General features: G+C 40.4%; 1 protein-coding gene across 1 annotated transcript in view; it reads left to right on the forward strand.

Annotated features, from left to right (window-relative positions):
* The window catches only part of per1b (period circadian clock 1b), a 30,760-nt gene extending 7,575 nt beyond the window's left edge, over window positions 1-23,185 (forward strand). The window contains exons 2-19 of the mRNA XM_036597692.1: window positions 3,826-4,697; window positions 5,493-5,746; window positions 8,358-8,479; window positions 10,515-10,716; window positions 11,174-11,368; window positions 11,787-11,972; window positions 12,667-12,820; window positions 14,730-14,973; window positions 15,516-15,624; window positions 15,740-15,878; window positions 16,523-16,641; window positions 16,771-16,917; window positions 17,130-17,438; window positions 17,797-18,635; window positions 19,006-19,204; window positions 19,496-19,688; window positions 19,993-20,143; window positions 21,343-23,185. Coding sequence (XP_036453585.1) covers window positions 4,312-4,697; window positions 5,493-5,746; window positions 8,358-8,479; window positions 10,515-10,716; window positions 11,174-11,368; window positions 11,787-11,972; window positions 12,667-12,820; window positions 14,730-14,973; window positions 15,516-15,624; window positions 15,740-15,878; window positions 16,523-16,641; window positions 16,771-16,917; window positions 17,130-17,438; window positions 17,797-18,635; window positions 19,006-19,204; window positions 19,496-19,688; window positions 19,993-20,143; window positions 21,343-21,672 — 4,278 coding nt within the window. The 5' untranslated portion in view covers window positions 3,826-4,311 and the 3' untranslated portion in view covers window positions 21,673-23,185. The remainder of the gene's footprint in view (window positions 1-3,825; window positions 4,698-5,492; window positions 5,747-8,357; window positions 8,480-10,514; window positions 10,717-11,173; window positions 11,369-11,786; window positions 11,973-12,666; window positions 12,821-14,729; window positions 14,974-15,515; window positions 15,625-15,739; window positions 15,879-16,522; window positions 16,642-16,770; window positions 16,918-17,129; window positions 17,439-17,796; window positions 18,636-19,005; window positions 19,205-19,495; window positions 19,689-19,992; window positions 20,144-21,342) is intronic.
* The last annotated feature ends 1,709 nt before the right edge of the window (window positions 23,186-24,894 follow it).

Below are 24,894 nucleotides of genomic sequence, written 5' to 3' on the forward strand. Positions count from 1 at the left end.
TGCCTTTAAGAGTAATGTATGTAAATGACCCTTATTCTGATTGGCTGCTTTGTTTTGCACCTCATTCAAAAAGCAGTCCGGGCTGAAACGTTCTTTATGACTTCAGTGTGAACCGGCAGAGCTAAACTGCTGTAGGCAGGAGTGGGTGGATGTATGTAAATGTGATATCCATTACATAACAAAAACAATACGGGCTACGTTTGCAGCTTAATTTCCATATATGTAAAAATTATGTGGAAGAATTGCATATATGAACATTTGCATTTCCATCATATGCGACTTTTAATTGTGGATCAGCAGCATCTATGAGTTATACTCATCTCTATGATTACTGGTTTTTAAGGGTTTAGACTGCTTATGCAGCCCTACCACAGGGGTATAGGAGTCATATTAGAGGACTACTGAAAAGTTTTACTCTCAAAGAGTATGGCATCATAATCGCTTTGTAATGTAACAGTGTAACATTGTAATGAACTAACGTAACATTAGTTTGTTACAGTGCTGCACTGTAACATTAATGCAGTGTGCAACATGGCATTACAATGCCTGTGTACCTAATGTGTAGCATATGATTGCAGCAGTGGTTTGGTTCTGACAGAGTGCCAGGGTGTGTAGGTGAGTGTGTGTTTGTTGCTTTGGATGCGTTCTATACATTGGTTTGTCTGTTTTTTGAGGCTGCAGTACCTCCTGTTAGACTCCAGAGGGTAGAGCGTTTTTTGGGTGTGGTGTTTGGGGTCTTCACTTGCAATAAAGCTCTTGCTTTAATACTCCATGGTTCTGTAAGGTGTGTGAACTGGTACAGACTGGAGGTTGGAAGTGTGCATGAGTGCATAAGAGCACACCCACACATGCATTCAGAGCAGCCCTGCTCCGGCCAAGACGAGCTGAGCACACGCGCCGGGCTGTCGTGCAACCAAACAGCTTCTCTCCCCGCCAGACATCTGTCAACTCTGAACCACAAGGGCTTGATAGAAAGAGCTTGTCATATCAGTACTGGCCATTCAGAAATCTGTTCAATAGACCAAGCGATAACATACAGTCAACTCCAAAAGCCCCCCAAACCCTACCACACCCTGAGTTTGAATAGTTGCAGCTGGTAAAGAAAGAGTTTGGCAAAAAATTAAATTAAAGCAACTTTCCTTTTATGTAGTGGATGAGTCAAGACATGTTTGGTGTCTGAGGTTTGCTTCTTTAAATTTGCACTGGAACTAAGAGGCTAATGTGGCAAACAAGTAAAAGAAGTTTGTACTCTGCTAGTTTAGCATTGTGCAAAATGCATGCTTACTTGCTTCAAAGCACACAAAGTTATTAAGTAATCTCAAACATATTTATATATCTGAAATGGTGGACAGACAAAGGTCAAGCTTCAATGGAATGAATAGCTATGCAAAATAATAATATCACCATCATAGCTCCAGTACAAAACTAGAGAAACCAAAGAAGCAAACATGCCTTGACTGATCTGCTACGTTTGAAGCAAAGAGTACATTGTGTTGATTTTTTCCCAAGCTATTCCTTTAACGCTCAAAACAAAATAACGTTTCACATGATTAGGAGGTCAATAAAGTTGCTGTTGCATGTTCATTGTGGCTCAACATTCTCTCCATGAACATCCTCTTCTTGAAATAAATAGCATAGTTTGATTCAGATGCATCATGTCAGGTTTATGAGCACTGACACTTTTATGGTCTGAATTGTACCTTTGCGGACAACCTATTTTCAGTGCTTTTAATTTTCAAGCAGAAATTACTGTAGAGTACACTGGTGAATATGCAGGACTGATTCCACTTGGACTGCTTTAAACCTGAGAAGTCTAGCATTATAACTGCTATCTTGCTATAGTATTTCATTTTAATAACTTTATTACATAGGTAATTACGTAGTTAATTATGTAATGAATCTGCTTAATAATGATTTTTGAGGTATTTGACCTACTTAGTAGCCATTAATAAACTAGTTTTAAACTATTCATCAACGCTCTATAATGCTAGTTTTATTGTTAAGCGGTACTAAAATAATAGTAAGATATGAGTGAGAAATGATTCATATGAAATAACATCATGTTTCTGTTCAGCAGCAATAACTACAATGTCTGAGTGTTAAAGTAGTGGACAAACACTGATGCACCTCTGGCCGCTTTAGGCAGAGAGCAGCTTCTATTTGAATTACTCTAGAGACCTGCATGACTATAGTGATAGAATGAAATATTGAGCTATTCATGTATCTGTCCTTATCTGGATATGCAATAGAATCTTCTCCAGGAAGGTTGCATTTCAAGCTAAATAAGTCAACCCTAAACTAAGAAACATCCGCAATGGCACTGGATCACGAACACGTCACCAGTGATCCTAAAGCGACAATGAGAAAGACAGAATGAGAGAAAGGAAGAGAGGCTTGTGGCACTCAATTTAGCTCCTCCCATGGAGCTTAAAAGATTAAGCGTCTCTCTGAGAGTTATATAGAGATGGTTGAATGCGTAGGTGAGGGACCTGGGCCACTTTGGGACCACTCAGAAATAACCTGTCTAGCAGGGGCAATGGACCACACTAGGAGAGTGCAGATATAGTCTAAGCATTAAAGTGCTACAGACAGGTTAGAGGACACCTGTGGTCAGTAATTGAACCTATTCACTGTAGAGACTGAAGTGTTGAAGGGACAATTTCTGTTAGTACTGAAATAAAAGATGGCAAATACACAAACATACACACACATGCATACATATAACACTGCTATTATTAATTTACAGAAATAGAATGTAAATTTGCAAGAGCAAATTATCACATTTAAATCAGACACTTGCATACTTGCATATATTTTGTTACTATTGTTATTATTTAGATTAAATACTGTACATCATAACTAGTTTAAGTAGTGAAGTTATTAAATTACAGTAAAAGGCAGTATTTCTAAAAATTTTATGACTGTAATTTTACAGATTTTTACCATTGTTGAGAAAACACTTATTGTTAATTAACATGAGGATATATATCCTCATGTTAATTAGCAATAAGTGTTTTTTCAACAATGGTAAAAATCTGTTTTTATATATATATATATATATATATATATATATATATATGTATATATATATATATGTGTATATGTATGTATGTATGTATGTGTGTGTGTGTGTGTACATGTATTATATCTTTACTCAGAATCCGTTATTTGAGGCACAAGCTTTATCTTTCAGTTTAGTTATTGTATCTCAATCAAGCACCCAGAGTACTCTGAGTATTTCTTATTACCTGTAATCCTTTTCTGTGTTCTGTAGCACTCTGTAGCCTACCTGCTCATAATTAACCTCAGAAAAAAGGGCTCTTGAAAATGTGAAAATGGCTAAAGCTTCTGTAGATGGAAGCCACAGATGTGGAGAATTAGAGGGATGTGAGGTGAATGGGGGCATAAAGTCTCAGTAATAGAGCTGCACATGTAACCAAGGAGACCAGGAAAAACTAAAGTGTAAAATGACGGTGTTCGAACATGTGTTTGCCAGTGTGAGTTTGCGTGGTTGGTTTTTTTTTTTTTTTTTTTCTTTTTTGTTTTTTTTTACTTTTTTCTTAGCATTTGAAAAGATAAAACCTTCCATCATTAGCTGCAGTGGTTAGTTAGTCCCTGTGGCTGTCCATCGAACAAAATCGGACAGAGCTGACCACCGCTGTTTGTGAAAAAGCAGGTGGACTTCATGGTGATGGCCTTGTAAAAGACCAATAACAGACAATGAGGGGGTTACAAAAACAGGTAAAACCTCCAGCCTGTGCAATTTTAAATTGACATGCACCTTCTCTTTTCTTTTCTCTCTTTGCACGTGGCTTCTGGAACAAGGGATAGAGCACCACAGAGAGAAGGAGGAGAGGAATGGACAGATCCTGAAGACGGAGAGCTTTGGGTTTCAGACGCTGTTTTCTCACTTGGTCTCTTTCTCACGCTCTGTTCGCATCCATCTGGCTGCATGATTGCAGCCAAGACTGTTTCATAAGCAAGAGTCTTGCCTGCATGTTTTTCTGACTCCATCAATTCTGGAGTTAACGATTTATTTACCTTTTGCACAAATAAGCATATAATTTTATTGTAGAGCTTTGGAGGCTGTGAGCTCTTCACCTACTTGCTTTTGAGCCTAAAATGGACTTGTGTGTTACAACAACATTTGTAAATCCATGCAGCAAAACCCACTCATGAAGCTTCATCGCAACAAAATGTTTTCCCTGTGCAGTTCGTGCAGTCCAACTTAGTAAAGTTTAGTTCAACTGCTTATTTTCATAAGGCGTAGGTGAGTTTATCACCTAGGCAACCTGTTATTCTGATCATATTATGAATGATGACAACTCTGACTCCGCCCCCAGCAATGACACTCGGCAGGGGGCAGGTGGGGCGGAGGACGAAGAGGAGGCGGGGCCACGGAACGGCTCACCGACCATGAGTGGCAGCTCTCCTTCATCCAATCCAGCTGATGGCAGGACGGGATCGTCACCAGGGGCCGACTCGGGGCCCGCTGGTTCGTCAGGGGACAACCGGGGGCCAAATTCAGATGACATGGACGCATTGTCCAGCGGCAATGACTCCGGAGAGAGGGAGAGCGAAGGAGGGCTGGAAAGAGAGAACGGCTCCAGAGGACGACAGTCCATGAGGAGTTACCAAAGCTCCTCAAATGGCAAAGATTCTGGCATGATGCTGGAGACCACAGAGAGCAACAAAAGGTAAGATTATTATTAGTAACATTGTATAAAGTCACATAATTACCTGTCTAAATTCCACTTAATTTATTGATTGGCAAACGTTTGGGGACACCTAGCTGTTTCTTATATGAATTAGCATGTTTTCTTACAAAATTGAAGAAACAGCTGATAAAAGTACTTATCAGCGCTCAAATCTTTCAGCTGTTTAAACCACCTTTAGATCAAAAGAGTTCCAGAATGTGCTTTTAACAACAGCTTGGTAAAGAAAACTGTGAAGACACTATTTAGGCAAAAGCTGCTTTTCATACAAAGGACGGCACTTTGATGAACATGAAGTGAAGTGAAAAATGTACCAATACTGATAGCATATTCTATTAATAGTGTCAATGAGTAGCTGTTTATGTTAACAGCCCTTTATAGGTATTACAGATATTTTCATATTTAATTGAAAAGTAACAGTAAAAATAAAACAATGTAAACAAATGTCCCCAAACATTTGACTGGCAGAGTAGCATTGAGATTTATGAGGAGGGTTGGTGAAAATAGAGATAAAAGGAGACAGAAAGAAATGGAAGAGAAAAGGTCACTCAGGTCAACTGTTAACTGATGTCTTTGACTGTAATTAAATGGAAAAGAAAAAAGTCCCTGAAGACTTGTTAGAAGAAAAGACATGATTACATGATTACCTTTACTAACCATAACCTTTTCTCTCTGTGTCCTTTTCTTGCCTGCCTCTCTCTCTCTCTCTCTTCTCTCTCTCTCTCTCTCTCTCTCTCTCTCTCCCCCTCTCTCTCTCTCTCTTTCTTTCTTTCTCAGCTCAAACTCGCAGAGCCCCTCTCCTCCAAGCAGCTCTCTGGCCTACAGCCTGCTGAGCGCTAGCTCAGAGCAGGACCACCCCTCCACCAGCGGCTGCAGCAGTGACCAGTCAGCACGCGTACAGACGCAGAAGGAGCTGATGCGGGCTTTGAAGGAGCTGAAGATCCGCCTGCCCGCTGAGAGGAAGACCAAGGGCCGTTCCAGCACCCTCAATGCCCTCAAATACGCCCTCAGCTGCGTCAAACAAGTCAGAGGTGAGGGACGTTTGTGTGGGTATGGCTATGTTGATGTTACAAACCTCATTGTTCAGTTCAGATTTTTTGCTCCAATTTGATCTTTATGCCTTCTTGATTCATATTTTGTGTTTGTAAGTTCCTTACACACTGAACATTCTGCTGGAGAAGGAAAGCATATGCACATTTTATCAGTACATTAGCTGCTGTTGACATACTGTCCACCCTGGAAGATGACTACAGTGCTTTGAACATGTGCAAGTGTGATCTAAAAATAAATGCAGATGTCTGAGCAGTCAGATCAGAATTCAATAATTCCACCTCAACATTCATCATAATTTTGTGGGGGTGGGAGTAGAACTCTTAGAGTAACATCATCAAAATGGTTACTATTGTTATGCTTTGCGTCCTTCGTTTTGGAGGATGAGTGAGACAGGCGTGGGTAGTGTTGATAAATGAGCGTTTCAAGGAGCAGCTATTCAGAATCAGGTTTACGTCAAGGATATAAGTAAATGAGTTAAAGAAGCATTACCTGGACTAAGTCTCTTCATCGTTTTTGGCACTTTGTTTGCTTCCCTTTCCAAGCATTGTTGTTCTTCATGACAGATATCCAAAAAAAACTGAACTCTCTTTCTCTGTTTGATCGGCTTCCACAGTTAAAACAAGAACAGAAATTCACCTTTTTTACTCAAAAATTTATGCGTAATTGGTTTAGTGTGTGCTGTTTTTGTCTTTGCAGTTTAATTTAGCAGCAGACTTTGACGTCATGTGAAAGGAGTGTATTGTCTTAAGAAAAGATAGGGGACAGCTGGATGTGTATTCCTGAGGAAGCATTGTTCTTTTGCATATGCTGGTCACTTTAGAAGTATGAGCTGCTCAGACTAATTTCAGATACATTTATATGCAAAAGGTTGGTCACCTCATGTCAAATTATGTGTTTTGGTGATTTTCTAAGTGAAAATAAGTTAATATTTTCTCTACAGGGAATAGACTCGCAGTTCACTGCAAATATTTGTGCACAATTTTAACATACTGGAAAAACAATTTCCCACAACTTTTGCACAAGTCATTTTTTATTTTCACAATATGTTTAATTCAGCAAATAAACAGTAATTGTGCATTAAAGTGTGCAGAATCTTTGTAGATTTTCTAAATGAAAATATAATTTGACTAGGGGCGACCAAACCTTTAGATATGACTGTATAGGTCACAGAAAAAAAAAAATAACGCGAACAATTTAAAGATCAAATTTTATTCCACACAACTTTGGAAAAATCAGATCTGTATCACATTTAGGCAGAAAAATCTGCCCTTCAATGTAAATATAGCCTGTGTGTCCACAAAAGAGAGAGGTGGGCATTTTTAGTTTATTACACAAATTTACTTTCTTAAGGTTCGGATGAAGTGGCCAGGTTTTCCACAGAATATTTGTCTATTATTTAATAAAGAAAACATCTAATACATCTGGATGTCAGCTGACTTAACTAAGTAAGGATTAGGGATGCACAATAATATTGGAATTATATCGCTTTCTGCAGATAATAAAACATTTCAGCATCAGACAGATGTTTAGAATTGATAGATATTTCAAACCGATATTTGATGATGTATTTGTTGCTCTCTGGCAGAGCAGAATGTTTAGGTCAGGGGGCTAAACCCAAATGTTAAGAAGAGCCATTTTGTCCTTTCAACAAAAATCAAACCACACTGGGAGCCACAACATTTTAGATCTATTTTACCATCTTGGCTGTAAATATGTCTCAGTATGTGCCAATGTACTGGTGCAGGCTAAAGATATAATCTTAACAAAAGACGCAGACTTTCTGCTTTAAGGTTTAGCACAAAGCTGGTTTTCTCACATCTCTGACAGGAAACAAAAGGAAATAGTTTCTTGTAAAATGTCTCTCAACATTCAACTTTTTACGAGGCTGAAGTCAGCTTATCATTCGCAGGTTCTTGTTCTAATTTTCCCGTTCCACCTTAAATGAATGTAAGGTGGAATGGGAAAAATCGAACAAGAAGATGGCAAACGAGAATCTGACATCAGCTTTGCGACTTATTAGTGTTTGACAGTTTCTCATTGCAGATTAAACATATCAGGAAACCAGCTGGAGTGCTTATAAATGCAATTTAGTCTGTTTGTCACCAAATTATTGATGTTCATCTTAAATCTTTCTTTTTCATTAGCTACTAACTAGGCGAGATTGTTTTCTGTGTTTTAGGGTTAAAAGTTGGTGAATTAGAAGTTGTGGGCTACATTAACTCCAGTGTTTAAGACCATTCATTGTTAAAACTGTGTTAGCGTTAAAACTCTGGAGCCGCATGTTGCTGACCCCTGGTTTAGGTGGTAATGGGCTACTGTGCTAAAATGTCTGCATTTTATTCAGTTAACTGCATTTGTAACTCTAAGAAATAAACGTTTTTTTTTCCCTAATTCTAATCCAGGCAGATTAGGTCACAATTTCTACTATTTTTCTTCTCTTCTATTTTATAAATGTTCATGTATCTGCATCGAAATGTGTGTACATTAAATATATCAGATATTGGATATCAGCATCTGCCCACAGTTTCCATATTGGTGCTTCCCTAGTAATGATTTGAAAAATCTAAAACAAATGCATATTCTCTCCAGCCAATCAGGAGTATTATCACCAGTGGAATGTTGAAGAGTGCCATGGCTGCAGTCTGGATCTCTCCACCTTTACCATCGAAGAGCTTGACAACATCACCTCTGAGTACACGCTGAAAAACACAGTATGTACACACTCACATGTATGCACTCATACTCACGTGTTCCTACAATGATTTCTTTCTCTTAATGCTCTATTTTTCCTCATTTCTGCTTTTGGTCTCCATGCCCCTCTCTCTGTCAATTACACATCTCATTCATGTTTTTCACTCTTTCTCTCTCTGAGAGCTTTCTCTCTCTGTCACCGACCCCATATGAACCTATTCTCTTTCTCCCTGTTTTCTCCCTCCATTTTCTTTTCTCTGCTTTCCACGTGGACCTGAAATTCTCCCAACGAGTCGATAATCATTAAAGTCTCTTGTTTACTGAAGTGGCTCTTTCGATTTATCTCCTAAAGCAGCGTATTAAAAAAGAACCAGTTTCTGTCTTTCATGCCCTGATAAATGCTGTTGTATGAGCAAAGAGGAGATGGTCCTAGATCAGCATTGAAATAGGTCCACGTTATTAAAACACAAGCAGAGGCAGTTAGACTATCGTTAGACTGTCATTTCACTTACGCAGAGTGCTTATCTCCATAAGCTAGTTATGCACCTTCCCTGTCTCTTTAACCCTACCTTACTGAACCTCTTGTCTCCATTCAGAGACATTGTGTTTGTCACCTTTTACTCTGCCCCAGAGTAGTTGGGATGCGTGCTTGTCCAGGTTAAGCATAGCGTTCAGCATGTGGGATTGGAGCTCTCTGGATGCTGCCGTGTTTTCTATCACTGTATTAAAGATGCGTGATGCTGCCTTTAGTGTAAGATGCACTGTGATAGTTTCTAAGTGAGCATGCAAGCACATTCAGAATGTAATTCAGATCAAGGAGTTTTTGTTAGATCATGACCTGAGAAATCACATTATTAAGAAAAAGTTTAAAAGGCAGAAATAGCTGCTTTTATGCTTCAGTAAATGTTATACGTTTCTCCAGCTCCACTTTCTGACTTTTCCCCTTTTTCCTTCCCGCTTTAGCATTTTTCCTCTCCTTTTCTCCACCTTTCTTCTGTCTGTCTCTGCTTCTCCTTGACTAAAGTGAGCCATCCATAAATAACTTGCATTCCTGTCTTTATTACTGTTTTATTTACTGGCCTTTTCAAGGCTTGTGTCTGGCCATTAGCATGTTGTACAGGTCAAGTATATGTCTAGATTTGCAGACTAGAATATGTCAAGTGGTGAAGTCTGAGCTCTCAGTGGGCTGGCTGTCCAACAGTAGTTGGGATACAGTGAGAAGAAATGGGTTATTTCATCCGTCCATGCTCTCAAATACATTACTTCGCAGGAACTGTTGCGAGGTTGGACAAGCTTTACAGAACGTTGATAAAAATCGCATTGAACCTCATGAATTTAGGTTAGCCTTTACAACATTAAGTCCAGTTTAGTATGGTATGCTACTGAACTGGAATACATTACTGTACCTGATCGAAACTATGGAGATGGGAAACAAAACTAATTTGCCACCATGCTAATGTTAGCTCAATTAAACAGCAAAAAAGCTCTACTTGATTTATCCCAACATAGTTAATAACACACTCTAAGTGTCCACATTTTGACAAAAAATAGTGCACTACAATTTTCTGGACAGAGCATGAAAAGGGCAATTGTGCATACAACTGAAAGCCATTCTGAAAAAGGAACATTAGGGCATTATTCTGTGGCAGCTTGCTTGATTATGTTGGCTCTCTTGACCCTTTGGGATATCATTTGTCCTCATTCCCCTTTTTCTCTCCTTCCGTCAGTTTTATAGTGCACTTGAGACTGTTTATACACAGTAATTATGAGCATAAATACTTCCTTGTAGACAGAAAAACTCTAGCTGCAAAACCTCCGATGTAATGAATAATGTTAAAATAATATTCCAGTGTTTTTCAGTCTAATCTCCATCTGTCGCATCTGTGGTATATTGTCCACCATTACCATGGATTATAATTATGATGTGTTTCCCTGTATTTAGAAAACATAGAAAAGAACAGAAAACACACAGACTCAAAAATATACTAAAGAAGTCAGTGGTACATATGAAAAGATTGAATCTTTATTTTTCCCCTCTCTCTCTCCCTCCTCTAGGACACATTCTCCATGGCCGTGTCATTCTTGTCAGGAAAAGTGGTGTATATCTCCCCGCAGGGTTCGTCTTTATTACGCAGTAAACCAGAAAAGCTACTGGGGACACTGTTTTCAGAACTACTCGCCCCTCAGGACGTCAGCACTTTCTACAGCAGCACTGCCCCCTGTAGACTACCAGCATGGGCTTCCTGCATTGGCTCTGGTGTGTGTGTGTGTGTGTGTGTGTGTGTGTGTGTGTGTGTGTGTGTTTTGCCTGTGTTAGTCACTAAGTTAAGCGCTCATTCCATTTAATTACAAAGAATGCTGATTTTTGGCTCTGGCTCAACAGCATACAAACCATGAACGGTATTTAAACAGTAGTACATAATCTGTCAGCTTTTTTCTATCAACGCTAATGGTGTCGTTACTGTCCTTTCTGTGTAGTTTCTAATCACAATAACTTGAGAAATTACTCAACCAGCTACCTTCAAAAATGACATATCTAACCACAATGGATGCAATAGTTAGAATGCACAAATGTAACTAAACTATTTTGAATTTAATATTTAAATTTAAATTTAGTTAGAAGGGGAACAGAATCCAAGTAATCAAAAACTGAATGAGTGCATTAGCATATGTTAGAAAATGACTCACATCATGTTGTTCTTCTTCGCATGTAGCCTCTCCTCCAGTGGACTGTACACAGGAGAAGTCCATGTTCTGTAGGATCAGTGGAGACAGCTCCTCCAGTGGTGATATGAGGTATTACCCATTCAGACTGACCCCCTATCTGCTCACACTGCGCGATTCAGACATGGCAGATCCACAGCCCTGTTGCCTGCTCATTGCCGAGAGAGTGCACTCAGGATATGAAGGTAACACACATGCACACATATAAACACACACACACACATATTTACTCACATAAGCACTTGAAATTGAACAATATAGTGGGAGAAGTGTCCAGTTCTGGTCCTGGGGGGGCATTAATTCAGCACAGTTTAGTGATTTTTCCCATACAAGCACACTTGATTAAACTCAGCGGTTAGTTGCCAGGTTAAGTTGGTGTAAACTAAAGCAGGGAAATCACAAAACAAAATGGCCAGAACTAGAATTGGGAACGCTTGTCATAGTGAAACCTGAACAAACTGATTTTAACTGGTTTTTGTTTTTTAAAGATCAATTTTTTACAGGTTAATATGTTATAATAAACTAATTGTTATCTTTTCTCACTGCCCCAACCCACCCCACCCTCTACTTTCTCTCTGCTCTGTCTCCCTCTCGCTCTCTCAGCTCCTCGTATTCCTCCAGATAAGAGGATCTTCACCACCAGCCACACTCCAAGCTGTCTGTTTCAAGAGGTGGATGAGCGGGCAGTGCCATTGCTGGGTTATCTGCCCCAGGACCTGGTGGGAACTCCAGTCCTGCTCTGTCTCCACCCTGAGGACAGACCCATGATGGTGGCAATCCACAAGAAGAGTGAGCCTTTCTCTCTCTCTGTGTCTCTTGTTTTTTTTGCTCCGCATCATTTGTGTACAGCTCCTCACATTAGTCAGCATGAATATTTTATGAATATTTTACTTACACCCAACATTTGAATATTTGTTTTATACTTCAGTATAAAAACAAATAAGCCTGTTATTACTTTGAATTAGGCTAACTTTGACTAGCCTACTGCATGTTCATTACTGACACATACAGAGCATAAAACATCAGCTGCTCAAATTAGGCAAGCTTGTATTATACCAGAAGTGACACAGCATGGCCGAGAAAACAGAACGTTTCTGTGTTTTAAAACCGGTCACAAGTGAAAAATTTGAAGCCTAGTGGTGTGCCTTTCACAGGAAGCGGCAGAAAATAGTCTCAAAACTGTACACATACCCGTGTAAAAAGGCTAAATAGGAGCATAATGTGTCTGTCACACAACATTTCTCTTCTGTTCACAAACATAAAGGTTGTATCGATTGAAAATTTAGAACACACTCTTTCGACAGAATAGTTTCTTAGGAGCTTTGAGTGAGAAATAAATAATAAATATAAGGAGCTGTTTCGCCGTGGGGAACCGAGGTTAATGGAGAAGGTGTAAGGCTGAAAATGTGTAACCGTAATGTAGTCCTTTTCTCCCCTCTCTCTCTCTCTCCCTCTCTCTCTCTCACACTTTCTCTCTGTGCAGTTCTGCAGTTTGCAGGTCAGCCGTTTGACCACTCTCCGTTGCGGATGTGTGCCCGCAGTGGAGAGTATCTGACAATAGACACATCTTGGTCCTCCTTCGTCAACCCATGGAGCAGAAAGGTGTCTTTCATCGTGGGACGCCACAAAGTCCGAACGTAAGGATGCACACATTCTCATCCATACATGCCTGTAACCATCTGTGACACCTTTACCCCCCAAACACATGTGCACCCACTCATCCACCTCCACAACACCTTCATTTACCATACACACACAGCGTGTGCATGTTCACTCACAGGCATGTGCATATTCATGCTACATGCACACACATACACATTATCTCTCACAAACCAGCCACATGTAAATATATACTCAAAAACACATGCACGGTCATGTGCACCTGCTTGTACAAGCAAATTGAGCCAAAGAGTTTCCCAGAAACTAATGCTTCCACCTCTTCCACTGTAATATGACTCATTATGATACCCTCAGACTCATATTCCTCATATTCTGTGCTTATATTATGCATTGACTCACAGCATGTCAACCATATCCTTACACCTTCAGACACTCACATTTACTATAAATACACACGACTCACTCTGTATTTACTTGGATCTTTCACACACAGTTGCCTGAGCGGTCTCTCTTTTTCATTGGCTCACCCACGCTGTATGACAGACACTGCCCCCACCCCCACCCCCACCGCACTTCTATTAGTGGTGTACTATTTTGAAATATGATTTTGTATGGTAGTATTCAGTTTTGGACGCAGCCTTTAACAATGTTATTATGTACCTTAAATGATTTCCAGGTTGTTAGAAACACGTTTGGCTATGCCTAAGAAAAATCTCACTGTCTTACTCTGCATATGTAGGTAGATCCTTTAGAGAAGTTGTCAAGAATTTTACATCTTTTCTATAAAAACTCCAGTGATTTTTTTTTTTCAGAATTTCTGCATAATTCAGTTCGTGAGATGTCATTCAGAGTATTTTGATGTGCAAGGATGCGTTGTAGAGAAACTTGCTGATTCAGATTTCTGCAAAGTGGTGGTGATAGGAACCAAGAGTTGTAATGTCTACAGTGCAAATATAGTAATTTTATTTGCTATCCAAAATGACCAGTGAAGCTAAACATGTCTTCTGAGTTTTTAAATGCAATGTTGATAATTGTAAAATTGTGGTAAGTCAAAAAAAACTATTTTGTTTTGGTGACTATTTTCATTTACAATGCCCTCCATGTATCATTCCGCTATGAAGGGATTTTAAAATATATGTTTTAGGCCAAACCTCATAAAACAGTGTCTCGGGTATCAGGCAACATATTTGTAACCACTTCACGTAATAACTTTAGGTGAAGTAGCTTTTAGAAAAATTAAATGCTGCAGACGTCTGGTTCCTATCACCACCACTATGGACACTTCTGGCTTGGTAAGTTTCTCGAGAATGGAGCATTTCACATCAAACCATTCTGAATGACTTTTTATTTACATCTTAACGATTTAATAATGTGGAAATTTTGAAAAGATTGGTGGAATTCCCAATTAATAGAATGGTTCACTGAAAAATTAAATTTTCACAATTTTCCCCAAAGTGTAGTCGATTGGCCAAGACCACGTTTAGTGTTCAGAGTTAGCTTTTTTAGTTTTGCACTGGAAACATGAGCCTAATATAATAAAAATCTGTCACCTAAAACAATTTTGCATGGCACTGACTTCTGTAATTTTTTAGCTGCATTGACTATACCTTCAGATACATAACTTCAGATATCATTCACATCTGTTGTTGCCATTGTTTAAAGATAATTAAGAAGTAGTTTACTTAAGGACACTTGTTAATAAAACATTAATTATTTAAAATTTGAAATTTGTTAACAACTATTCATGGTTTTACAATTTTATTATGGATATTTATTTTAATGAACATATTTTGATTATAAAGTTATAAATGTCTGATTTAAGGTCATTTTACAAGATTCATTAGATTAGATCTGTAACTTTGAGACCAACATGAAGAATGTCATACATTTTCATACATAAATTTTCTTCTTCCTCCACTCCTCCAGTTCTCCTCTGAATGAGGATGTGTTCACTCTGCCGCGGGCTCTGGAGGAGCGGACTCTGGCTCCAGACATCGCTCAGCTGAGTGAGCAGATCCACCGGCTGCTGGTACAGCCTGTACACAGCGGCAGCTCTCAGGGCTACAGCAGCCTGGCCAGCAACGGCTCACACGAACTCCAGCCCAGCGCAGCCTCATCATCCGAGAGCAACGGAACTGCGCTGGAGGACCCTGCTCAGCTCCACAAACCGGTCAGCACTCACACACACTCAGTCCGCCTACACAAAATACATCTCTATAATCATAACATAGAGGAACTAATGGAGTGGGGATCAAATGTAATGCTAGTACTTTCTGTTCATTCAGATGGATCATTCTGATACAAACAGAATTATTTGAACCCTGTTGCACTTCCAAAAATTGCATAGAAAAAGACCTTCCCTGAGCCTCAATTGTGGAGGGCATAATCCTTAGCACAGCCAGCTAGTGTGAATGAAAAATGTCAGAATGTTGTTAGATGTATTTTTTCCTCAAAGCACGTCTTTGCAAACATCTTTGATCCTTTAGTTTAAGCACAGCCATTATTTGTCTGGTGAATCATTTCAAATTTTTTATGTCTGTAAAACAAGAATGCATCATCCTTTGAAGTGATTTGTTTGTGTGAGGATGAACTACACAAGGGCACTACATAGCTGGTATTAGAGAGACACAAAGAGAAAAGATATCCATGCCTTCAGACTCACAGAAAACTATTCAATAAAATCTGAGTAATTTCTCTCTGTTTTGTGAGCAGATGACCTTCCAGCAGATCTGTAAGGACGTTCACATGGTAAAGACCAGCGGGCAACAAGTGTTTATCGAATCCCGCAACCGCCCTCCTCCCAGAAAACACGCTGCCACGGGTACACGCACAAACATAACTATTCATCCATGGATGGGTTCTGAGAAGACGTCTGGAGAACTAGTTGTTTATGTTCGCTGAATGTATTCTCTTTCCCTCTACATTGAAACAACTAGGTTCCTTGCGGGCAATAGCGAATTCTGGTCCAGGTGTGGCTCCACCCTCAAAGGAGACAGTCCCCTCCCAGCTTGTGAGAAAGGACCCACCCTCCACATACTCATACCAGCAAATCAACTGTTTGGATAGCATCATACGGTAAGTGTGCGCATTAATGTGTAATCAGTGGGCATCTTTGACCTCATAGTGATTCAGTTTGATTACAGTCCCTTAGTAAATGATTCAATGCACTTTAAAATTTCACAATAATTTGATGAAATTATTTTAGAATAAGCTAAAATAATTTTTCAAAACACACAGAACACCATACACCAAGGTCTGCCATGCTTATGTAATAAAAATGGCCCTTTTTAATGCTAAAATAGGGTTGTGGTTGTGCAAAACTGTCCCAAGCCTTTTTTACGTGTTAAAATACCCTGACAATTTTGTTTTGTCCAAAATAAGAGTGCATAATACGGAATATTATTTTAATCCATTTTAACATTCTAATACCATCTTAAGATCAATGCCTCTTGATGCATTTTTACACCTCTGCAATAGTGTATTCCTGTTGCAGTCACACTACTGAAATATGTAAGGCTACACACTGAGAAACAAGCTGTTAAAGGCTGTCAGTCTCAGTAAGCCATGACTGATTGCAGCAAGTGCATCTCTGACCAGCAACACCTGTCTCTTTTTCTTTCAACTTGTCTATCATTTTTAGTTCCATTAGCTATAGCTGTCACCAGTGCTCTGATGTTGCTGTTGTGAATATGCAGTACTGACTGTCCATGTGACTGTAGGTATCTGGAGAGCTGTAATGTCCCAAACACGGTGAAGAGGAAGTGTGGCTCCTCCTCCTGCACTGCCTCCTCTACGTCTGATGATGACAAGCAGCAGGATGCGCCCGGCAACACTAAAGGTACAGATCACATTTTAGCGTGGAGGGCTGTGATGCAGAGTGTGGCTCTGGGAATTCAGTGGGTGTAAAGAGTGAAAATGTTATTTATTTTATTGTGTCTACATGTATGTCTGTATGTTTGCACTTTAGTTCCATCCGTAGCTCTGGTTGGTGAGAACACACCTCTTCCAGCCCTGACATTACACACTAAGGCAGAGAGTGTAGCATCAGTCACTTCTCAATGCAGTTTCAGCAGCACCATCGTCCACGTGGGAGATAAGAAACCTCCTGAGTCAGGTGAGTGTCTTAGGGTCAGTTTTGTGTGTCAGTGTTTCATTTATTTGCATTAAATTTTCTGTCTTGATTACTTTGAAATATTGGTTGAGGTCATTAGTCCATTAAAAGATCTTAAAATATTTGACCTGTAGTATACATACTAGAAATAACATGTTTTTATAACCATGACCATATGTTTATTATTAGACTAAATTTCTATCTCCTTGTCGCAGACATTGTAATGGAAGAAGCTCCTACGACTCCTGTCCCTGCTCCACCTGTCCCTCAGTCCCCTGCCCCGCCCACCATCGCAGCCACCCCGTCTCTGCTTCCTCCCCCAACTCCACCCAGTCCTGCACTTACAGCTGAAAGGGAAGCGGGCAGGAGAGGAGGAAGGCTGGGACTGACCAAGGAAGTGCTTTCTGCTCACACTCAGCAAGAGGAACAGAACTTCATGTGTCGTTTTAGGGATCTGAGTCAGCTCCGAGTGTTCGACCCAGCTTCAGCACTCAGACGCCACACTACCACACCACTCAATAGAGGTAATGTTATAAACATGCTAACAGAGGTGATATCAGTTACTGTTACATAGATTATGAAAAATTACTGACATCGATTTTTTTCATTGTTAAGTCATAGTTTACGTTGTGCCACCGTGGTACATGTTTAGTTGTTTTTCTAAGTGAAAATAAGTACACTTCCTAAAAAATAAAACATAAAATGTAGCCTGTGCAAAAGTTACTTAAATAAAGTTTTTTTTTTTTTTATTTCCCAATATGTTAAACTGCATTAACGCATTTTTATTTCAGAATCAATAGAACATGTAATTATGCAAGATAGCACCTGTTTTGTATGACTTACAGATTGTTTATCTCGCTCTGTCTCCCTGTTGTATCTCAGGTGTGCGTTGCTCGCGTGATTACCCTGCAGTAGGCAGCAGTAGTCGAAGGCGTGGCAGAGGTGGCAAGAGACTGAAACATCAAGAAACTTCAGAACAGGGCAGCTCTTTAGGCCGTGCAGGCCCAGCCGGAGGCCTCTCCACTGGAGCTCCTGCACAAGATGGAGCCCCTAACCCCTCTTTTCCCCTGGGGCCTCCTACCACCTCCTCTTCCTGGCCTCCTTCTGCTGGCTCACAGAACAGTCTCCCATCTGTGCCCTACCCACCGGGCATGTTACCCCTTTACCCCCTTTATCCACCCCTCTCTCAGCCCGTCGCAGACCCCTCCATGCAGCCTGGCCTTCACTTCCCTCTTCAGAATCCTCAGATGGCACCTCCCATGGTCCCCCCAATGATGGCGTTGGTACTGCCAAACTACATGTTTCCACAAATGGGCACTTCCATAGCCCAGCCTGGACCTGCAGCCATGCCCCAGCCTTTCTACAACCCAAACATGGCTTTTCCCTATCCAGCAGCCAGCACTGCCCCTCCAGCAGCCCCTCAAGCAGCCACATCAGCCCAGCCAAACCCATCCCGCTGTAGCACGCCCCAGTCCTGCAGCCAAAGAGAAGGAGGGGCTGAAAGAGAGGGGGCTGAATCTCCCCTCTTCCAGTCCAGATGCTCCTCCCCACTCAATTTGCTCCAGCTGGAGGAATCACCCACCAACCGGCTGGAGGCAGTGTCAGCGCTAGCCTCAGGGCAACAAGCCACGCCTCCTGTGGGAGGACAGGGGGGCGGGGCTGGGGCACAAACTTCAACAAATCAGAGAAGTCCAGCAGGGGATTCCAAAGAGAATGAAAATGTAAGAAAAATCACCTGCTTGGGCCTAAAAATGAAACAAAAACTTAAGCATTGTGTTTTTAAATTAGAACTTACAGAAGGCAAAGCACTGGCCTGTTAGAGTACAAATATAGTTCAGCAGCAAGAGCCTCATAATTACCCACTTTAAACATTATGATCGCAGTAAACAATTTAACCTTACAGAAGTCTACAGTTATTACTGTCAATTTGCTTTAGTATTTAAATATAATTACATAACTATATAGTTATGCAGGTAATGTAATGAATTACATGGTCACTGGAATTCTCCTCACTGACCTCCAGTCATGTGTCAGCATTTGTTTTTTACTGCCTCTGGTTAACTGTATGTTAACTGTATACAAACTCCTCAGGGAGAAGCCAATGAGTCGAACCAGGATGCCATGTCTACCTCCAGTGACCTGCTGGACCTGCTGCTGCAGGAGGACGCTCGCTCAGGCACCGGCTCAGCTGCCTCGGGGTCTGGCTCCTCAGGCACGGGGTCCTCAGGCTCTGGCTCAGGGTCATCTGGATCTGGCTCCAATGGCTGCAGCTCCTCAGGGAGTGGAACCAGTGAGTCCTACGCTAGTGCATGTTTGAAAATGAAAATGAGATCTTGTCACTGGTTTGATATAACTGCTAGGAATTTAAAGTGCACACATTTGTAGTTTACTACTGTTTAGTTAAGTCTAATGTAACCTAATTGCCATGCACATTATTACAGGCATGGTTAGTAGTTGTGCCCCTTTTTTGATTAAAGTCTGGTTGCACTGACTTATCTTTCCAGTACTCACAGTATGATATTTCAGAGCTTGAGCTGAATAACTAATACAAGAACAAATGTTTCTCTTGGTTCTCTTGAAGGAAGCAGTCAAAGCAGCCACACCAGCAAGTACTTTGGCAGCATAGACTCATCAGAGAATGACCACTCTCGAAAGCAGACAGCAGGGGGCGACGGAGAGGCACAGTTCATCAAGTGTGTTTTGCAGGACCCCATTTGGCTGCTCATGGCTGACACAGACGAGAAGATTATGATGACCTATCAGTTGCCCATCAGGTAACATATATAAATCAGCACACACATCTAATGGAAAGACCCCTTTAGAATGCAGCACCACAATCTGTATGATACAGAGCACCTCAGGTGTATTAGATTAGGGAAATAGCCAAACTGTGTTGGACTGTGGCCCTTCAGGAGCAGAATCTATGACCCTTGCTGCAAGTTGGAAGGCATGCAGTATCTTATATAAATGTATTGATACATCATTGCAAAACCCAATGTTATTGCATGATGTAGCACTATATCGTTGCATTACAGATGGTGCAGGTATATTTAATAAATCTGTGTCTGTGTGTGACAGAGACCGAGAGACTGTTCTACGTGAGGACCGCATCGCTTTGAGAGCCATGCAGAAGCATCAGCCCCGTTTCACTGAGGAGCAGAAGCGAGAACTGAGTCAGGTGCACCCTTGGATCCGCACGGGGCGCCTGCCACGCGCCATCAACATATCTGTGAGTTCCTGCAGTACAACACCTTACCATTTATAATAAAGTATCTCATAATGTTCTGTTCTGGGCTTTTACAGTACATCGGTTGCAGTTTCATAATTTTGCATTATAGAGATTTGCCAGTCAAGTTTTTGTTTTCCCCGATACCATATTCAGTCCCCCAGTCCTTTAATGCTGAGGAAGTGACAATCTAATATTTGTATTTTTATAGCTAGTACAGTTTTACACTTCAAGCACATAAAAGTTACTAAAACTAATCCAATTTAGGTACAATATGTTAGGTTGCCAATTACAATAACCACAGTAAAAACACTGACATTGTAGATATTCCACACTGTAGAAATTTAAAACACTTGTTAACTTATGAAAACTTGTCTCACTGTGACAGCTTGTGGATAATGTCTGTGTCACTGTCAATTCTAAGAAAGTGGTGTAAATAGAGCACAATGAGGTAAAATAGCCTCAGCAAAGAAATGGAATTTGATCAGACTTAATAGAGAATTACTTCTGTTTTTCAAAATTTCTGTATAATTCAATTGTGGAGATAATTGTTGAGTAACCAAAGTCATTCAGAGGGGTTTGATGTGACGTTTTACAGAGAATTATAGCATTATAGAGAAACTTATAGAGAAAGAGTTAATTTCTTTACAGTGGTAGTGATACGCAGCAGAGATCACAATGCAAATACAGCCGTTTTGTTTTCCAAATCTAAAATCTAAAATACGCTTTCTTTCTCTCCTGTTTTGCCTTACAACCTCTTACACATACCTGTCCACCATGAATAGATACCATGGGAAAAAATCTTATTTCAAACCCATGGCAAAAACAATGTCTCAAGCATCAAGCAGCATTTAATGTAATAATTATCTGTAAGGTAGCCTTTAGAGGCATTAAATGGATGGCTTTGGATATCCAGTACCACTTTGGACAATTCTGACTCAGAAAGCTTCTCTACATCTTAACGACTTAATTATACAGACATTTTTAAATTAAAGCAATACCCCTTAAACAAAGCTAGTACCATTACAGATTGGATTGGGACGTCTGTACTAAATGTATCAATTGAAATGTACAGATAATATACTATAATCCTAAGCAACATGACAGGCTGCCAGAATATAATTAACATGTTTTATGTAAAACACACCATTGGTGAGTTGTCACGTGGACTGACATTATCTTCTTTGTCTCCTTTCCTCCAGGCCTGTGTGGGCTGCAAGTCTCCTCCGTCAGTGCCGCCTGCCGCCCCTTTTGACGTGGAGATCCATGAGATGGAGCTATGCAGTGTGCTCGAGGTGACAGAAGAGGGCGCTGCTGCCGACAAACACACCCAGCCAGACACAGCCATGGAGGAGGGAGAGGCAGAGGGAGACGGAGAGATGGGGCAGTGGAGAGAGGAAGAAGAGGAAGAGAAACAAAGCGGCGTCATGATGATGCACGTCAATGACCAAGAAATGACGACCGAGGAGCAGGAAGTTACCTCACAAATGGAGGAGGACAAAGGGGGCAATGTGACGGACATGAGCCACTGAGGTGATGTCATTAGCCATTGATTGGTGGGAAAAAGGACTCCAAACTCACTGCTGATGATGTCCGCAGGTGTTGTTAATGGCAACAGGTACTTTTGGAAATGCACACTTACAATCATGACACTGTTCTTTTTAATGGGTCGTGGTTAACAGTCTGATTGTATGTTGTGCTTTTAAAAGAGGACTACAGCCTTAAGGCCAAGCCTACTGACCTTTGGGCCAAAGCTCTTCAAAACAAAAAGAACTACATCACTACAGTATGTTCTGAGTGTTACCAATGACATGTTGGAGTATAGCGTTATGTCATTGTGTCATGTGCTCTTAAACTAAAGTGAAGATTTTATTTGTTTTTCTACAAATAAAAACTCAGTATTTATTTGTATAGCTGAATTCAAATCAGTAGTGATTAAAGCCAGAAAACCTGACAGACAATGAATGTGAAACGAAAAGGCCACTTTATTGTAAAACTGTGACATCACTGCTCCACACGCTGCCATGAGTCACTTTCTTCAAATGAATTTATGACCTTTTGGATAATTTGATTTAATAGGGAAAGTGGGGTGATCAACTTAAGACCCTTTTATAATGTTCTTTTCAGCTCCAGCCTTGAGGATCTGCAGGACTGTATATTGTAACATAGACTCGCTCTGGCCAGCCTAGTTTGAACATACAATGTTAGTAAAATCAGCTGACAAGTAGATATATGTCATAATGTTTAGCAGGGGCGAAAATATGCAGCCTTGTGCATCTGCAGGCGTTTGGGTCAGTATCACTGCCTTCGCGGACGTCTGATCTGCAGTTTACTCATGCATTTCGACCAAATTTATTCAAGAAAAGATCCACAGGTTTCTTTTATTTTTGGAGGTTTATGAATATTTTTATACGTCATTGGTGTCGGCTCTGTTGTTTGTATTCTCCGTGCTATATCTGTTTAATCCACAAGTGGGTTGCTCATAACATGTTGGCAGCAGAAGCCATTTTAACTGCAGCTTCCTCTGACAAGTTCTTCAAAAAGCTGGTTATGAATGATTGGACAAAAACTGCCACAGTCTAGTCTTATCGCCAGCTCTGATTAGTTGATTGTTTCCACATTCATGCTAACAGTGAAAGTTCTCAAAGGCATTTGTAGCCAATGACATCTTCTGTGAAAGAAGAGGAGCAAAGATGTTGGCCAGTAAAGTGGACCCTCCTAGCCTAGAGGGCCTCTAAAAATGGACGCTGTGGTGCCTGTGTGGTCCCCTTTTCACTGTAGTGGCTTGCTTTAGTTATACGAGCTTGGCAATCAGAGAAGAAAATAATAGACTTCGAAAACAGCAGTTGACTTTAAGAAGATTGCTTAGGACCAGAGAGACTCTCTCTCTCTCTCTCTCTCTAACATCTTTCTTTTCTCCTCTATGTCGCTCTGTTCTGTTTCAATCATGTCGTGTTCAGCTTCAGTGGTCCTGAGCAGTTTGTAAGTATTTTTTTGTGAATTTCTTTGTATGAAAAAAGAAAATAAAATCAAATCTTGTTCACACTTTCTGTGGTGTGTCAGTGTTTCCAAACAATATTTGCACTGATTACTGAAGAATGCAATCACACAATGCACTGAAACAGGCACTGTAGTCTTTAAAAGAAAAGAGAGGAAGTGAAATGTTTTTTTTGGTTGTTGTTCTAAACCTCACTCTCATCTAGTTGAAGACAAGAATGCGCAGCGAGCTTTAAAAAGCCCAAGACTGGCCACATGGTGGCTTTACTGGCACAAACACTGTGGCACAAGCAGTATGAGCAGAGTGGGCTTGCATTCACATTTCATTTTAGTATACTGTACACACACAAGAACAATTACGATGATTATTATTACACAGACGGATGGGGGTCATAAAGGCAGATTTAATCACATGGTGCTGGTGCCAGTGGCCTTGGTTTGTGCTCTTCTACCCAGCTACAGGAGCAAAGCAGAAAAAAGATGAGTGGAATAGTTCTTAACATGCTCTTAGAAAAAGGGGTTCTTTAAGGGTCCTTTAGTAAAAAAGTTATACAGAACCATGGCAACTAAAGGAAACAGTGTGCTGCTTAAATGGTCCTCTGCAATTCAGAAACTGCACTCTAAAGGCTCCTAAAGGAGTTTTGGCTTGGACTTTAACTGGTATAGAACTTTTACATTATGTTGAGGTTCTTTAAACTTGAAAAGGTTCTTCACACTCACTTGTCTTTACAAAAATGATTATTTAAAGAACCAAAACTTTGAAACATTTTAGGGAACCAAAAGGGGTTCTTCTATAACTTTGCTCCGTAGAACCTTTCTTTAACAGTGAAAAGGCTGGACTTAGCGTGGAGCTGCATAAACTGATCGCCTGGTTCAGTGCGGTGCATGACAGTAAGTCTTCACATCAGTTTAATCTCACCTTAGTGAGGCGGCTGCAGTTTCTCACCACTTAGCTACCCGCAACAGCCTGATGACGACAGAGCTCAAACCTCAGCTCTGCATACATAGCGTGTAGTGTCTGTGGTTATTATTTTCACATGTGAAATTCCCCTTTTATATTATTCAAAGAAATGTTATGTCTGATAAGTGAACACCACAAGAGCTACTTGACCGTTATCTTCTCGACTTCTCCCCCAACTGCAACCGGCTACTCTCACAGACAGCCAAGGTGAGGCACAATTCATCTTAAACAAGCCCAATGTCTGCCATTCTAATCCTGCTACAGTCACCTCCACAAAGTTATGATGTACAGTTATTACATTTTCTATTGCATGTATTATTATTATTATTATTATTATTATTATTATTATTATCATTGTGCATAGTCTTCATAATGGGGAACCTGTTGTATAGAGCCCTATAAAAGTTTCTGATACTGTTGCTAGTTATAAAACTCTTTTTTTCAGTACTATATAGAACCTGAAATGACTTCTATGACTTATATTGACACTAAAATTCTCATAGATAGACTTGAGAACTGTCTTAAAATGGCTCAGTTCATACCTGCAAGGAAGAGACTACTTTGTGGAAATAGAAAATAATGTTTCTGAGAGCGTGCCAGTGACCTGTGGTGTCCCCCAGGGTTCAATTATTGGGCCACTCCTATTTAATTTATACATGCTGTCTCTTGGCCAAATACTACAAGACTTTGGGATATCTTACCACAGCTACGCAGATGATATATAGATCTACTTGGCCCTCTCCCCAAACAAATATAGTCCCCTTCACTCACTTTGTAAGTGCCTTGAACACATCAC

This window comes from Colossoma macropomum, unplaced genomic scaffold (assembly GCF_904425465.1).
Source record: "Colossoma macropomum unplaced genomic scaffold, Colossoma_macropomum, whole genome shotgun sequence".
Lineage (NCBI taxonomy): Eukaryota > Metazoa > Chordata > Actinopteri > Characiformes > Serrasalmidae > Colossoma > Colossoma macropomum.